This window comes from Vulpes lagopus, chromosome 6, assembly GCF_018345385.1.
Source record: "Vulpes lagopus strain Blue_001 chromosome 6, ASM1834538v1, whole genome shotgun sequence".
NCBI lineage: Eukaryota > Metazoa > Chordata > Mammalia > Carnivora > Canidae > Vulpes > Vulpes lagopus.
The window spans coordinates 43169190-43186139 of NC_054829.1; the positions used below are offsets into that span (position 1 = coordinate 43169190).

The window sequence follows — 16950 nt, forward strand, 5'->3', positions numbered from 1 at the left end:
CGCAAATCCAAATATATCCTTCTTTTTTTAAAGATTTTATTTATTTATTCATTCATGAGAGACAGAGACAGAGGGAGGCAGAGACACGGGCAGAGGGAGCAGCAGGCTCCATGCAGGGAGCCGGACGTGGGACTCGATCCAGGGTCTCCGGGATCCCGCCCTGGGCTGAAGGCAGGTGCCAAACCACTGAGCCACCTGGGCGTCCCCCAAAGATATCCTTCTTGTGCTTAAAAGCCTTCAGTGATTTCCACTCCCATCAGCAGCGATCATTTTAGCAGGTGGTGAGTCAATTTTGTGGGTCACAACCAGGGCAAGAACAAAACCAGGCTTATGAGGCCCTCTGTGATCTGAGTCCTTGCTAAGCCCTTCCTAACTCTCAACACTGTTTTGCCCTGAGTTCCACTAATTTAGAATTGCCGGTGGTTTCTCCTGAGACACTGAGGTTTTATTTTTCTTTTTCATCTCTGTGCCTTTTGTCAAGCTGAACCCTCTCTTTGGAGTGCTGGTTCTATCTTCTCTTTGCCTGGGCTTCCCATCACAGGAGCCTCCGCTTGGGAAACCCCGGGGCCCCGGGGCTCTTGCTCTGAACGCTGCTCCGCGGGAGGGATGCCCTTCTCTGACCTTTCATCACAAGCCGCAGACTTCCGTTAAACAGGGCTCTAATACCGTCATGATTTATTTAGGCGTTCGTTTCCGGCACTCTACTAAGTTCTTTGGGCGCCCGTACTACGTTTCTCCTCTTTGCACCTCAAAGGAGAAGCACAGTGCCTGAAACATAGTAGGCGCTCCTTCAAGAAACATTTGTTCAAAGAATAAACCAGGGAAGGAAAGGAAAATCAATCAGCGGCGCGGACGACGTAGATGCACCGCACGCTTCCGCCGTCAGAGGGCGCCGGCGCGCCTCGCGCTAGTACGCAGGCGCGCGGCGGGGGGGCGGGCGCCGCGGCGGTGGCGGCGGCGGCGGCGGCGGTCGTGGCTGCGGCCGGGGGAAGTGAATGGTTTTACCCAGAGGGCCCTGCGCCGCCTTTCTCCGCTGGCAGCGGTGCCGCTCCCTGCTCCTCTCTCCCGGCCATGGCGTTCACGTTCGCGGCCTTCTGCTACATGCTGGCGCTGCTGCTCACCGCCGCGCTCATCTTCTTCGCCATCTGGCACGTGAGTAGCCGGGGCCGCGGGAAGGAGGGCGAGGAGGCGGCGCAGCCTCTTCCTGCCCCGGGGCGGCGGCCGGGGCGGCGCCGGGGGATGGGGCCGCAGCGGGGCAGGCCGCGCCGCCGCGGCTCTGTGCGCCCTCCGCCTGCGGGGCCGGGCTGCGGTGGCCGGGGGATGCGCCCGCCGCGTCCCCGCGCAGGCCGCGCGCGCCGCTGCTCCGGCCTGGATGGGTGGGGCGCCCGCCGTCCTGCGGGGTCCTGCGCGGTCCTGCGCGGTCCTGCGGGACAGCGCTTCGCCGGCGCGACCCCGGGCCCCCGCGAGGATGTCAAGGGCGCACCGAGGCGCGCTGCGCGCTGACGGGAGCGAAGTTTGCCGGATGACTAGTGTTTAATCGCATTGTCTTTTCTTTCCGAGTTTCCCCCGGAGTCTGGCCCAAATGAGATAGGAATTTCCAACTCCGTTTTCAGCACTTGTTGGGTGCTGTTCGAGTAGAATGCCCCCCCCCCCCATTCTGTTTCCTTGTGAACTTTGATGCAGATTGATCACTTTGTTGACCGCATCTCCGAACTTTCCCCCCAAAGCAGTGTTTGACTGCTGGAGTTTCTCAAGAGACACTCTTCCCAGCCATCTGTATTCAGGGTAGCTGGATTTAGTAGAGGTAGTTTCAATTTGATTTTGAAAATGGTCACAAATCTTAAACTTCCCTAGGGAAGTTTTTTTTTTTTTTTTTCTTTTTCTCGCCTTTTACTCACATCTTGCTGCAGGATAGAAGCACATCCTTACTGATTCCTGTAAGGAACAAGTAAGCTCCTCGTGACAGTTCTATACTAGATTAAAAATATATATTTATTTACTCAGGAAAGACACACAGGCAGAGACATAGGCAGAGGGAGAAGCGGGCTCCTTGCGGGGAGCCTGATGCAGGCACTCCATCCCAGGACCCTGGGATCACGGGATCACGCCCTGAAACGAAGGCCAGGGCACTCAAGAGCCACTGAGCCACTCAGATGTCCCTCTACGACAGATTTTTTTAAGGATTCTTGTTTCTCTAGCACAAAATTAGAACCAGCCTTCTGGAAATCAGCATTTATTAAAGATATATCTTATATTTACTTTTGCCCTCCTCCTGTTCTTTTAGTGCCTTCTGCAATATTAGTCGTCAGTTGAATGATTGGACATGTTCATTCATGTAAATTTTAAGTCAGGTTTCATCATGCAGATAGCAAGGATTTCTTAATGTACGTAGAGTGACAGTGATTTAAATGGTAGCAGTGTCTGGGATAAAAAATCTCAGGGCAGCCCCGGTGGCTCAGTGGTTTAGTGCCACCTTCAGCCCGGGGCCTGATCCTGGGGTCCTGGGATCGAGTCCCACGTCAGGCTCCCTGCGTAGAGTCTGCTTCTCCCTCTGCCTGTGTCTTTGCCTCTCTCTCTCTCTGTGTGTTTCTCATGAATAAATAAATTAAAAATCTTAAAAAAAAAAAAACCCTCAAAAGTAGAATGAAAAAAAAAAAAAGTAGAATGATACCACAGATTATTCTCTTTTGATAGTGTGGTTATGTTCATAATTAATTTAGAACCTAATTGCTGTATAGTGGGAAATGCTTAGGTAGGCTGTTCAGTAACTGCTCCCTCAAATGCTTTTCAGTAGGAACCAATACATTCAGAGCAGTTTATGCTCTTTGGTGGAAGAATAACAAATAAAGATAATTTGGGATGCAAACCAGCTCCACTTTAGTAAGCTTCTGGTGGAAGTTGAAATGTGTGGCTCCCTTCCATTTGTGGATGTGGATTTAAGTCATTTCCTGCTTGATGGGTATGCTTTGTTTTTTGAGATGATGAACATTCTGAGCGAGCTGTGATGGCCTTGTTTACATTTTGAACCAGGTTGTTTGGCTTAAGGAAAATCTGAACTGCGTTAAAAAAAAAATGAGTAATTTAGTTTCAGCGTTGAAATGAATATGTATCTGGGTAAAGTAGGTAAATTTTAAGTCCTATTATGGAATTAAAAAAATTAATTTGTATTCCACAGATTAGTGGAGAGCTTTTATCTGTAGGGATTTCTTTGTAATTCAGAGGATTATGTATCCTTTGGAAACAAATTGACAATTCTAAAATATATAATTTTAATTTTTCTATCAACTTTCTATCAATTTTTCTGTCAACATAACCTTCAGGTAGTTTAAGTACCAGAAAGCTTCTTTGGAAATTTCAAGTAGAAATTCAAAGACTCTTGTTTGCATTAATCGTTTGGAGGATCTTTTTTGTGCTGGTGGTAACATCTGTCAGTTGAGTCCTAATTCATGTGATTGATGCTCTGGAGGATAGAGGTGGGAGCATAGAATTGCCTGAAGAGAAGGCATTCCCTAAAGACATGCATCAAATTTGAAGTTACCCTGGATCGTATAGTTTGATATCTTTAGGAATACATCGATTTTGTTTCTGCACTGCCGTGGGACGTTTTGTGAACATCTTTGTCTAGATGCATAGTCATAAAAGATGTGAAAACCAGTAGGTTAAGAATCTTTTCAGAAGAGTTTTGAAAACTCCAGCTTTTATAGCACTCAAACAGAAGCTCATGCATTAACACACTCGTTCAAAGATCCCTGAAAACCCCTGAAGAAGATGCTGGTCAGAAGTTAGTTTTACATAAGTTTTATACTCTGCTGTTAAATTGGATCTTGTTATAGGCAGGTAATTTTATTTGCAATGACAGTCCTTATTTTGGACTTTATTACTGAGGTTCATTGGGGATTTATCACAGCAAATGTTAGGTATTTGATTAATAATGTCCATAAGTAATCAGAAATTAGTATCTTCTAGTTGTACGTTTATATTCTTAACATTTATATGTGTTAGGTTTCATTAGCAAAGGCAAATAAATGCCTTTTGGTGAGTTCTTTTTTTTTTTTTTTTTTGAGTTCTGTATTGTTTTAAGCTAGTTCCCTCCTCCCCTTTCCATCAATAAATATTGATTGAACACTTAAGAAGTTTATGTGCCAGGCCCGGAGACGTAGCAGTGAACACAGAAAAAACCTTTGCTGTCATGGAGTTAACATCTTAATGTTTATTTTTCTTCCATTCCTATTTTATTTTTATTTATTTTATTTTATTTTTTTAAAAAGATTTTTATTTATTCATTAGAGACAGAGAGAGAGCGAGAGGCAGAGATACAGGCAGAGGGGGAAGCAGGCTCCATGCAGGGAGGCCGATGTGGGACTTGACCCTGGGTCTCCAAGATCATGCCCTGGGCTGAAGGCGGTGCTAAACCGCTGAGCCACCTGGGCTGCCCTTCCATTCCTATTTTAGTTAGAATTTTTATTTAGTCAGTTTGGTGAATTTTATAAAATTCTAGAATTAAAGAAAAAAAGACCACTATCTTTTTATGAAGTGAAAAAAATTTTTTTTTAAGATTTTATTTATTCATTAGTACACAGAGACATAGGCAGAGGGAGAAGGCTCCCATGGGGAGTCTGATGCAGGACTCTGTCCCAGGACCTCCGGATCACGACCTGAGCTGAAGGCAGATGCTCAAACACTGAACCACCCAAGTGCCTCATGAAGTGAAGAACTTTAACTAGGGAAATAAACCAGCATAGTAAAAGCTAGAAATATAGAACTCTACTGATTACTGGTAATATTGAGTAACACTGCCTCACATACGAAGATACTATTCCTAACCCACCAGAGGAAAGGCAGATTGGATTCTCTGTCCCCAGGATGACTAGTGAGAGCAACTAAAATAGCTCCCCCATAAACTTGGTGCCTTTGGCTTCTTATTTTAACATTGGACCTGATAACACAGAGTGGTGTGGTGCCCATATTTTGATTTTTAGCACATTTTGAACTTAGAAGTTGTGTGTTAAGTGACCCTAAATGTTAATAGCCACATCTCTCCAGAGTGTAGTCAGAAACATTTTTGCCATATATTTCATAAGTGGATAAGATCTTTCTCCCCTTATCACATTTATAACTGACTCCTTACACCCTTAGAAGTTGGTCTTACCTGGGTTACCCTTCCTCAGTCTTTGGTGACCTAGTGAAAACATCCGCAAGTGATAGGAATATGCAGAGGACACAACAGTTAGACTGATCACTTTTATCATGGCCTTGAACAGGGCTACTCTTGCTTATATGATGCCTTTAGGTGCATTAGAACAAGCTGCCTCTTGGGGTAGAAGAATTAGTAAAATCCCTCCCTCCACAGCCCCTCAGGGCAGAGCCTGGTGTAGAGCTAAACCAGGATGCTTGGCTGCAGGAGCATGGGCTGGCTTTGAGCTTCCACCTCAGCAGATATTGCACTACCATATTTGGCGGTCCTGGCCATGAAGTTTAATAATCATTTTGTGTTTCCCTATTCTGAGGCCATTTCTTGTATTTCCAAATTGAAGCAGGACTTTGAAATATATGCGTTTGAGAACAGTGGGAACAAACTGAAGCATATGAGTCCATCTCTGGTGTCTCACTGAATTCCTTGGTGGGGGCAGGGCATGCCCAAATGATTAAAAATGCCTCACCCCGAGGGGTACACAGACGTGTACACAAATACTGCAGTGTGAGAAATACCATACTGGTAGCACTGTAAAGCTCTGTGTTGTGTGGATATTAGACACATGAAATTATTTCTGCCCAAGGGAGTCAGGGAAACCTACAGAGAGGAGAGGGGTTGAGAGGAGAGGGGTTGACGTAGCAAGAGGGTTTTTAGGATGAAGAGTTTTGATCAAGGGCAGCCCCAGTGGCGCAGCGGTTTAGCGACGCCTGCAGCCCAGGGCGTGATCCTGAAGACCCTGGATGGAGTCCCACGTTGGGCTCCCTGCATGGAGCCTGCTTCTGCCTCTGCCTGTGTCTCTGTGCCTCTCTCTCTCTGTCTCTATGAATAAATAAATAAAATCTTAAAAAAAAAAATCTCTAAAAAAACCCAAAAGTTTTGATCAATAGTTATGGGTGAGGGAAAAGATCATTTCAAGAAGAGAAAATAACTTGTACAGAGGCTTTGAAAAATTGAAAGACATTTATCACAGTGATACCAGGTCATTTAAATGCTATTAGTCTAAACATGTTTTCACTTCTAGGTTTTTATCAGTACATAGTGAATTTACTGTGAATTGGTTCATGTAGTCTTGGTATACTTTTGCTTTTGTTTTATTAACTTCATTCAATTATCGTTTGTTGCTGCTTTTTATTAAAGGTCCTAACTATTTTAATTTTATTTTAGATTATTGCATTTGATGAACTGAAGACTGATTACAAGAATCCTATAGACCAGTGTAATACCCTGAATCCTGTAAGTTATAATAAAGGATTTTTCTTTAGATTTTTAAACTGTTTTTGCTTTTAATATAATTTGAAAATGGCCAATATTCTCAGTAGCATAATATATTTGTACTTTTTGAAGTAGGCAGAATTTACAAAAATATTCTTTTTCCTGCTCGACTATTCTGACTATTATTAATCTGTTGGTGATCTTGTCAGCTGTCATACTAACATTCTTCCAATCTGCTTTTTACATTGTCGGCCAAAGACAGTTGAAAAGGTCAAAAAGATTAAAAGAGTCAAAATTGCATTAAAGGTGTGTACTGCTTTTTAGTTTAATGTTTTAATGCTACATTCATTTCATGGGGAGGGTTAGGGCATTTGTATTTGTAAAATGTTCTGTTCGGTGTGCTCGTTCATATGCCTGTTGAGGTTTATGATTTCATGAAATTTCATATTTTATGCAAATGTTTGCTTGCTGGCCCAGTCAAGTAGGGAAAGCTGTTAAATGCTTATGCATTTTTTTAAAAAATGTTACAGCCAGAGGCACTTTTATATTACATTATTTGATGCAGTGTTCGAAAGTTGGTTAACATAAAATGACTTTAATGAGATGATTCTTCTGCTGTGATTTATTTGGAGGTAGTCTGGAAGTGTAGTCTTCAGTACCATGTCTACTTTAATCTTTGGTTATGTCTATTCTAGAATTAATTATTCACCCTTTCAGCTGATGTTTATTCAGAACCTTTTAGGTGGATAAATCTTTCCTTTGGCTCTGGAGTCTTGCACTAGTGCCGCCCTTTGGATTCATGCTGCCAGGATTTTGTGGATAACAATTTCTATACAGAAGTCTACAGTTTTTTTCTAATATATATCCCACTCTAAATTTCTAAAATAGACTTACACTAAGTTCTGAGCTCTGATGGATTGTTATAATGTGGCTCCATTGTGCTTAGGGGTTTATTTTTTATTTTTTCTGAGAGAGAGAGAGAGGCAGAGAGGCAGAGAGGCAGAGACACAGGCATAGGGAGAAGCAGGCTCCATGCAGGGAGCCTGATGTGGGACTCGATCCTGGGACTCCAGGACCAGGCCCTGGGCCAAAGGCAGGCACTAAACCACTGAGCCATCCAGGGATCCCTGTTTTATATATATATTTTTTACTTCATTCAGTTTACTCATTTAGGAGGATTCTTCTTTAGCCTGTAGGTTTGATTTTGCCTAATTGGCTAGAAGCTGAAAGGCTATTTGTAAGAAAGCAGTGGATATGTCTCCAAGAAATAGAATACAATAAATCATCTTAAAAAAATTACTCAAGATGAGAACTTGTGTAGACTTTAACTTTGTAAAACTATAAGGCACTAGCATACAAGAGGGATTTTATGGGTCTATAAAGTTAGTTTGCTACTTTCTCATTGTTTCCTTCATAAAAATGAGTGATGGGATAAATTTCTAGTTTGTCTTTAAAAAACTGCTACAGTAATTCTTGATGTAGGTACAATTAAAAGCATTAACTTACTGTTTCTCTGCTCTTAAGAAACAAAATAGGTGATGAATTTGCTTTCTCATTGGAAAGTAATAATGTCGATTGTAAAATATCATAACCTACCATTGAAACTGTTACCAAGAGATGAAGAAATCGAAATGTATTTTTTTGGCAGTTGTTCATTAATAGTATTCTCTTTGGTTTTTCATTACTTCAAATAACCAAATGATGATGAGGATGATAAGAGCTGAAATCAAATGAGGGGTTTCCTGGGCACCAGGCTCTGTGCTAAGCATCTTTTCTTGGGCTTTGTCATTCAGTGCTGGTGACTGACTTAAAGGGTAGGTATGTTGTTATTCTCATGAGTAGGAGGATAGGATAGGCTGAGGCTTAGCGAGGTTGAAGCACTTTACCAGCAAGGTCACACAGCTAAGGTAGAACCAGCATTTGAACCCAGACAGTTGGATTTTTATGCTCAAGCTTTGGTAGTTCCCTAATTTACCATTAACTTAAGAGGGACTAATTTCATTTTTACATATAATGTGTGATTTCTGACTCTTCTTCATGGAAGGAAATTCTCACTTAAAAAAGACATGTGCTTCGACATCCTAATGCTGTGTAGATTGGGAGGAAGTTTTTATATCAACACAAGTTGCATTTAGATAGGGTGCCGAAAATTGGCTTACTAGCAGTGCATCTGACAGTTTTCCCTATTTAAAATTTGTTTTGACAATTCTGCCAAAGTATGGGGGAAGACAAATATTATTTTTTAAATGTGAACCTTAACTAGAGAATACTACGATTTGCATGTTAAGTATCATTTCAGCCATATTTGCATGAGGAATTTTTTTGGATACTAGTTTTTGTGTAAACATTTGTTCCTAAATGGAATAATTTTTGTGCCACTTATGAGGAAATTTCACCATTAAAGAACGGTTGGAGTGGACTGGTTTTTATGAGATGCACAATTAAAAGATTCTGGACTTTTCTGAGGAGAAGGGAGTGTGGCATGTGTTTCATATTAGAACTGGAAGAGTGGCAGATTATCTGTATTTTCACTCTTACTAAAAAGTGTTGTTTAAGAGCAGTCAAGATGGTGCTTTCAAAATCATTATCTCCCATATCTTACTCTGGAAGTATAGGATGAAAAGCTGGATAATGATTTGTTTTGTTAGATATCACTTGGCTTTAGAGAGCTAAAATAGACATTATATATTGTAAAGAAAAATTCTGTAATTTATACTAGTATGATAAACCGTTTTAGTGGAACTCCTAGTACAATGTATATTTTTCCTGGTGTGTCCTGGTTGCAGTCTTTGTGTTTCAAAGATTTCCTGTGGATATTTTCTTGTTTTCTTGCAGATGTTTAATTTTGATCTTAATTAAATGGTGGCTTAATGGTTCTTGTTATCTACAGGTTCATATACATTTGCAGAGTTTATCTTTTGTTATTTATTATATTGTTTAAGTTTGTAGAAAATATCTGGTTAGTGATGTAGATTAGTTGGTTTTACTGGGATTTCTTTCTTTCTTTCTTTTTTTTTTTAATTTTATTTATTTATTCATGAGAAACACACAGAGAGAGAGAGAGATAGAGAGAGAGAGGCAGAGACACAGGCAGAGGGAGAAGCAGGCTCCATGCAGGGAGCCTGAGGTGGGACTCGATCCCAAGTCTCCAGGATTGCGCCCTGGGCTGAAGGCGGTGCTAAACTGCTGAGCCACTGGGGCTGCCCTTTACTGGGATTTCATTTAAAATACTATTCATTTAAAAACTTTGCTTTACAGCTTTGAAGTGGAAAAAGTGATTTGGGAGTATTAGAAAGTGGGCTTGAATATATAGTACAATTGTTATTATTCCTACAACAATGGTTTCCTCTCAGGAAAGATCTGATGATGTTGAGGATTCATATAAGTTTACTTTGATATGATGCAGACATTTGAGAAACTGGCTTTGCATCTGTGACTTGTAGGAAGTTATTTGGCTGAAACTTGCAATGAAAGGTTTGGGACTTTTATTTAACAGAGTCATTAGGCTGAAATCTTTAGGATCAGAAAGATAATTAAAAATAAAGCATGAACTCTTGGTCATTTTATAAAATGTGTTTTGCTTGAATTAATTTTTCTCATTTAATACTACCTGCAATAAAAAAAATCATTTTGTTTTTGAGTTCTGACCTCCTGGTCTGCTGTGTCTGTAGTAGTTGATTAGAAAGCAAGCTGAAAGAAACAGGAAGGCCATGTAAGCATCGGAGCTCAGGAACCGGGACAATTCCAATTTTATGGTTCAGAACTCAGTCTTTTCCCTCCTACATTGCAGAATGCACATCGTTTGCATCTGTGTATATTAGTGTTTCTTCCCCCCTGACTGTGCTGAGATTATTGGCTTTTGGCTTTCCATTGAAAAATTACTTTTGTGGTAATGCGATGTGATTTGCTAAGTATTGTTTTATGTAGCATTCCTGGTTTCTGTTAAAAGCTTTGAAACATTGACGGGTAAAATATCCTAAAGGGGAGTTTTGTTTTTGTGGATTTTTTTATATCATGTTGCATGTGATCAGATACCTCATTTTTGTATTTTTATCATTGTTGAATGGTGGAAAGAAAAAGTATTCCAAGTGATCAGCAAAAAACTGAACCACCTGGGTGGTAACTTTGTATAATTTAACCTGTTATTGTAAGAATTTGAGTCTTAAATTTGAAGTTCTATTTAATCTTTTAGTGCAAGCTTTATCATCTGGTCACTGCTTCGAATTCTACTTTCGGTAAAAAGTTCGATATGGAAACAGAGCTCAGCAGCATCCTTCATGCCTGATTCTAAGAAAACAGTGATTTTTTCATTATGGAAACTTGGTTGCCACCTGCTTTCCAAATTACCATTTGACTTAATGCCAAAGCATTTTGATAATTGGCTTGTATTTTTCTTCCAGCTTGTACTTCCCGAGTACCTCATCCATGCTTTCTTCTGTGTCATGTTTCTTTGTGCAGCAGAGTGGCTTACACTGGGTCTCAATATGCCCCTCTTGGCGTATCATATTTGGAGGTAATATTTAGATATATTTCTAATACTTTTCCTAATTATATTTTAATTATACTGTGGTTGATACGGTTATCTTATGTGCTAGTCCTCTAAATGAAAACTGAAGATTAGTTGGCATTTATTTTAATAAAATCAAGTAGGTGAACAAATAATTGTTTAATATCTTTTATGGCGCTTACTTTGTTACTCTTTAAAGGTGTTTTTCAAAAAGTGAGGTTTAATTTACATACAATAATGTGCAAAAGTCTGAAGCCCCATCCTTGTCAGTTACCCTGCCACCTCCCAAGGAGAGCAGTGAACTCTGTCAACTGGATTAGTTTTGCCCATCTTTGCACTTGATATAAGTCAAAATATATAGTGTGTCTAACTTCTTTCTCCATGTTTACTTTGTAATTTTAAATTTGGCTGTTTATAAAATATATTCATATTTTATAACTTTTGAGTTATGTATGTTATATCTGATCTATATAATAGAGTTAGAGGTTTTTCTTTTTTAAATAGGTGTGTTAAATCTCATTGCTCCTGATCTTAGGAAATATACTTAAGATGTGTTTAGGTGTAAAGTGGTATCATATCTGTAATTGAGTCTGAAATTATTCTATAAAAAATGTGTGCATATTTGGAGCTAAAACAAAAAAGAAGGGTGAAGCTGTGTGGTTAATGTGAGCATTTGGAATATCTTGGTGAAGTGTTTTCACACCATTTCTGTAAACCTAAGATTATATTCAAAGAAAAAGTTAAAAGGAAGGAAATCTTAGTTCCTTTTTACAGTTATTTTCCTTTTCCTTGTGTTTATGAAATTGTTGAAGAGACCAGATAGGACTTGTTTAACTGTCCTGTTCTCATATAGGGGCTCTTGTTTTAAAATTAAGATGATAAGAGGAAAGAACTCCACCCTGGAACTACAAGTAAGCTTCCCTATGTAGACTACCTCTTATGGCAACAAATGTTACTTGAGAAGGAAAACCCTCCTTCTCATCTGAAAGGTTGTCTTCCCTTTTTTGGGGTGGCTAATAGACTGTGTTTATTGCAGGTATATGAGTAGACCAGTGATGAGTGGACCAGGACTCTATGACCCTACAACCATCATGAATGCAGACATTTTAGCGTATTGTCAGAAAGAAGGCTGGTGCAAATTAGCTTTTTATCTTCTAGCATTTTTTTACTACCTATACGGGTAAGTTTAAAAAATGAAATGAATATATGATTTCACTTTGCTTCCAAAAAAGTTTGCAGGCATTATGGTCTTAATATAGTACTTTAAAATCCACTTGAAGGGATCCCTGGGTGGCGCAGTGGTTTGGCGCCTGCCTTTGGCCCAGGGCGCGATCCTGGAGACCCGGGATCGAATCCCACATCAGGCTCCCGGTGCATGGAGCCTGCTTCTCCCTCCGCCTGTGTCTCTGCCTCTCTCTCTCTCTCTCTGTGACTATCATAAATAAAAAAAAAAAAAAAAAAAAAAAAAAATCCACTTGAAGAACTCAGTGTCTTGAATGGTGGTGGCTGGTAATGGCACAGTGCACATCAGCAAACGCACTCACATTAAATATGAATAGACTGGTACTTGTCACAGGCAGCCAACTGCTGTACAGTCGGAGATAGAAAGTGTGGTCAGGGGCTGCTTCCTAAATTTTTGGACACAGTCCGTCAGTGAAGGACAGTCCTCATTTTTCCATGGCAAAGTGATGGCATTGAGAGGATTGCAAAAAAGTGTGAATTTGTAAAAAACCATTTGCTTGGCTTCACTATCTTGAGGTGATATTTAATTTCTTATCATTCTTTACAAACTGTATGCTCTGCCCTTTATTTTCTGGCTTCCTTGATCTGAATTAGATGAATGAAAGAAACAGATCTATCCTATGTGATGGTGTAATTATCGATTCTTCTTCCTTTATACCGTGATGGACTCGTATCATTCCTCCTCTAGATCAGGGCTTCTCAACATCAAGACTGTTAACATTTTAGGCTGGATAAATTTTTGTTATGGGGGCTCTCCTGAGCATTGTAGGATATTTAGCAGTGTCCCTTGCCTCTTCCCACTAGACGCCAGTAGCACCTCCTCTACCCCAGTCATCAAAACCTAAAATGTGTCTGGACAGTGCCAAATGCCCCCTGCAGGGCAAAAACCAGCCCTGGTTGAGAACCACTGCCCTAAGTGTCCTGTATATGGAATAAGATGGCTGCTCATTAAAACAAGAAAAGGACACTTGCAAGTGTGGAATTACATTTCTTTAAGCTACATAAATACACTTTCTCATTTTTTATTGACATATTCAACCAGAGATGACATTCCACCTCATTTTCCAAATATGAAGAATATTGGCTGTATAAGATGGAATTGTAATCATTCAGCTTATTTCTATTCTCCTCTCCTTTTTGTTAGAAAGCTTGCTAAGTATTAGATGGTAGGTTTATATTCTTATTTCTCTTTATATCATACAAGTTTCCATTATGAAAAATAATATGCTAGGCTGAAATTTATGAAAAAGGTATGTTTATGCTTCTAGAGGTTGTAATTGTGAAAATGAGTATCCTTTAGTGCATTTACAGATGCTCATTTATGAAACAGAAATAGTGAATAAATTCTGAAAAGTGAAATGCCAGGGGTCATTTTCATTTCCTGTTAATTTTCATTTAAAAAAATTTCTTTAACAAATATCTGGAACAGTGCTGGCATATAGTAGGCACTTAAGACATATTAGTTAAGGGCCACCTGGGTGGCTCAGTCGATCAAATGTCTGACTCTTGATCTCAGCTCAGGTCTCAGTCTCAGCGTCCTGAGTTCAAGTCCCATGTTGGGCTTTATGCTAGGCATGAAGCCTAATAATTAAAATACTTGTTGAAAGAAATGAATCATTGAATAGATGATAAAATCAGCGATGTACAATTCTGGGAAAATGTTCACCAGGAGATGGTGGCACTAGGTCATTTCATTTCTGTTTAAATTGTTTATCGAGTTTGCACAACTCTTTGCTTTGTATTTCTATTTGGAGATCCATGCTTTTTTTTTTTTTTTTTTTGATCCATGCTTTTTAACCATGCCTTTCCCACATTACTCTGGTAGAATTGCCCAGAAAATAAATGTTTTTTTTTTCTATTTTGCTTGTTTCTATTTTGCTTGTTTGTGCCCTTTTTCCACCCTGTTGCTGTTGCCTAGAGCCTTCCTCTAATGGCTCTTCCTCTTCCATCTGTAAAATGGGGATAATCATGGTACTCACCCCCTGTGACTGCTTAGAGGATTCAGCGAGATCATGTACATAAAAGATCTAGTGGAGGGCCTGGCATGAAGTGAGCCCTCCAGAGATGCTTGCTGCTATTATTAGACAACTCCAGAGCAGTGTACTGTTTGGATTGCTTCTCTAAGCTCTGATCCCCTATTAAGCTTTCAGCTGTGCTGTTCTACTTGCTAAAATTGGAAAAGAAATAGGGGACAACCACAGCATATGCACTGAGCCAAGTCCTACCTTAGGCAGAAGTCCATAAATGCAAATTAGGATTGTATTGTGAACTGGTCATTAGTCTTTTCATTTTCTGTGGTGGTGTGATACTATAAACCAGTTTGCTTTGTTGTTGTTGTTGTTTTTTTTTTTTTTTAACCAGTTTGCTTTGTAAAGCAGACTCAACTTTTTGGTGCTTTTAGTTTTTATAGTTAGGAATGTTTGAATTAATAGGCTTTTTCTTCTTTTCAGCATGATCTATGTTTTGGTGAGCTCTTAGAACAACACACAGAAGAATTGGTCCAGTAAGTGCATGCAAAAAGCCACCAAATGAAGGGATTCTATCCAGCAAGATCCTGTTTCCAAGAGTAGACTATGGAATCTGATCAGTTACTTTAAAAAATGACTCCTTATTTTTTAAATGTTTCCACATTTTTTGCTTGTGGAAAGACTGTTTTCATATGTTATACTCGGATAAAGAATTTAAATGGAATTACGTATAAATTAATATAAAGTGATTACCTCTGGTGTTGACAGGTTTGAACTTGCACTCCTTAAGGAACAGCCATAATCCCATGAATGATTGCATTAATTATTGACTATCCTTAGTCCATTGGAAGCTTTTGTTATATATAGAACTTGTAGGGCTCATTTTGGTTTATTGAAATGCCATCTAATTATAAATTAGCTGTAGATATCAGGTGCTTCTGATGACTGAAAATATATATCTGACTTGTGGGAAACTTCATGGGTTTCCTTATTTATCATGTATGTGATTATATATGGACACATTTACAAAATAAGAAGAGTGGGATTTTTCCCCTTCAACTTGAATATTATCCCTGTATATTGCATGAATGAGAGATTTCCCATATTTCCATCAGAGTAATATACTTGCTTTAATTCTTAAGCATAAGTGAACAAGATAAAAAATATATGCTGAATTACTTGTGAAGAATGCATTTAAAGCTATTTTAAATGTGTTTTAATTTGTAAGACATTACTTATTAAGAAATTGGTTATTATACTTACTGTTCTAATTTGGTGGTAAAGGTATTCTTAAGAATTTGCAAGTACTTTAGATTTTCAAAATTGAATGAGAGAGAACATTGTATAACCGTCCTGCTGTTCCTTAGTGCAATACAATAAAACTCTGAAATTAACTTATTTTCAGTGCATTGTTTTAAAGATTACAAATAGCTATTTCTTACACTTGCTTAATCCATAATAAAGACATATTACTGTCAGTTTTTTTAAAAAAAATAGTAGAGTATGACATTGTGTGTATGTGTGTTTGTTGTTGTTTTAAATACCATGCCTGGATCTAAAAAACGTAGTTTTAAGTGGCTAAGCACATTACCCTCTGTTGTCACTTGACAAAGTTCATAAACATTGATGGCACAGCATCATCATTTTTCTTAACCAATTCAAAAAATTATGGTGGCACCTTAAAATGTTAAATTTTGTTTTCCTTTTTGAAACAGCAGGTTTTTAAGGAAAAATAACCTATTAAATTTGAGTTTTTTGCTGCTGCTTGTAAGGCAGGTAAATTATGGCTTGCATGTTTTTGTAAGAATTGTGCTTTATTTGGAGTGCCGTAGTTGAGGCAATTGAAAATAGTGTGAGTGGCTCCAAAATTTCTTAAACAAAAGATCAAAGAAAGAAAACCAATACATAGAAATTCCACATAATGATCAAGGTAGTTTGTGGATGAGTTTATAGAATTCTTACTCTAAGAGCTCCTTAAATTAGATGCTGCCGAATTCTCTGCTAGTGAAGAAATGCCTCCCCACCTTTTGGGAGAATAGCTATTCACTGTTTGGGATTATATAACAGGGTGAGTGTGCTGAAGAAGAGGTTGTAGAACCAGAAGAGAGAGGAGAGCCAAACTATTTCCTAATGAGAGAAGCTTTAAAGACCTTACATTTTATGGTCTGGACGACAGACACCTCGAGGGATCTGCCTCTTGGGTTGTTTCATGCAGAAAATTATTTATTGACCAGTTTCTAGGCATTGAAAATTTGTGCTCAGAGTCTGAGCAACCATTCAGCTTCTAATCCAGCTAATTATGTCAGCACCTACTTCTCATTTTTCTTTTTGGTTCACAAGTAACTTTTGATCATGTGAGACCTTGCCAGGTCCAGATAGGTTTCTTGGGGCTGTTACTTTAGCATTCCTGTCGAAGTATTTGCACGAGCCCTTGTGGTCTCTTAGCAAGCACTACTTTCTAAGTTTTAACAAATCTCCTTTTAATAATATACTCCAGAATATTCTCCAAAATTCTGCAAGGCTTACTGGCTGCAATTTGTGGAAGCCACCTTCTCATGCTTCAAAAATTAGATATGTAGTCCTTAGCTGATTCAAAGGTGACTGACTGATTGCCAGCCAGTATGGTTCACCCATCTCAGTGGTAGGTGGGTGGCTCCTAGGCACGTGAGCAATTAAAAGATTGAGTGCCTGGAAGCTCTCACAGTATCTTCCCATCTTTGAGACAACCTGGGTCACTCAGTGGTTGAGCATCTGCCTTTGGCTTAGGTCATGATCCCGGGGTCTGGGGATTGAGTCTTGCATCAGGCTCACCCTCACTGTGGGGGGCC

The 16950-nt window shown here is 39.4% G+C and overlaps 1 protein-coding gene across 1 annotated transcript; it reads left to right on the top strand.

Annotated features, from left to right (window-relative positions):
• Positions 1-938: 938 nt before the first annotated feature.
• CNIH1 (cornichon family AMPA receptor auxiliary protein 1) lies at positions 939-15516 on the top strand. Its single transcript, XM_041759806.1, has 5 exons — positions 939-1152; positions 6359-6427; positions 10807-10919; positions 11950-12093; positions 14606-15516. Exons 1-5 carry the CDS (start codon positions 1072-1074, stop codon positions 14631-14633), a joined length of 435 nt encoding a protein of 144 aa, XP_041615740.1. The 5' UTR covers positions 939-1071; the 3' UTR covers positions 14634-15516.
• Positions 15517-16950: the final 1434 nt, after the last annotated feature.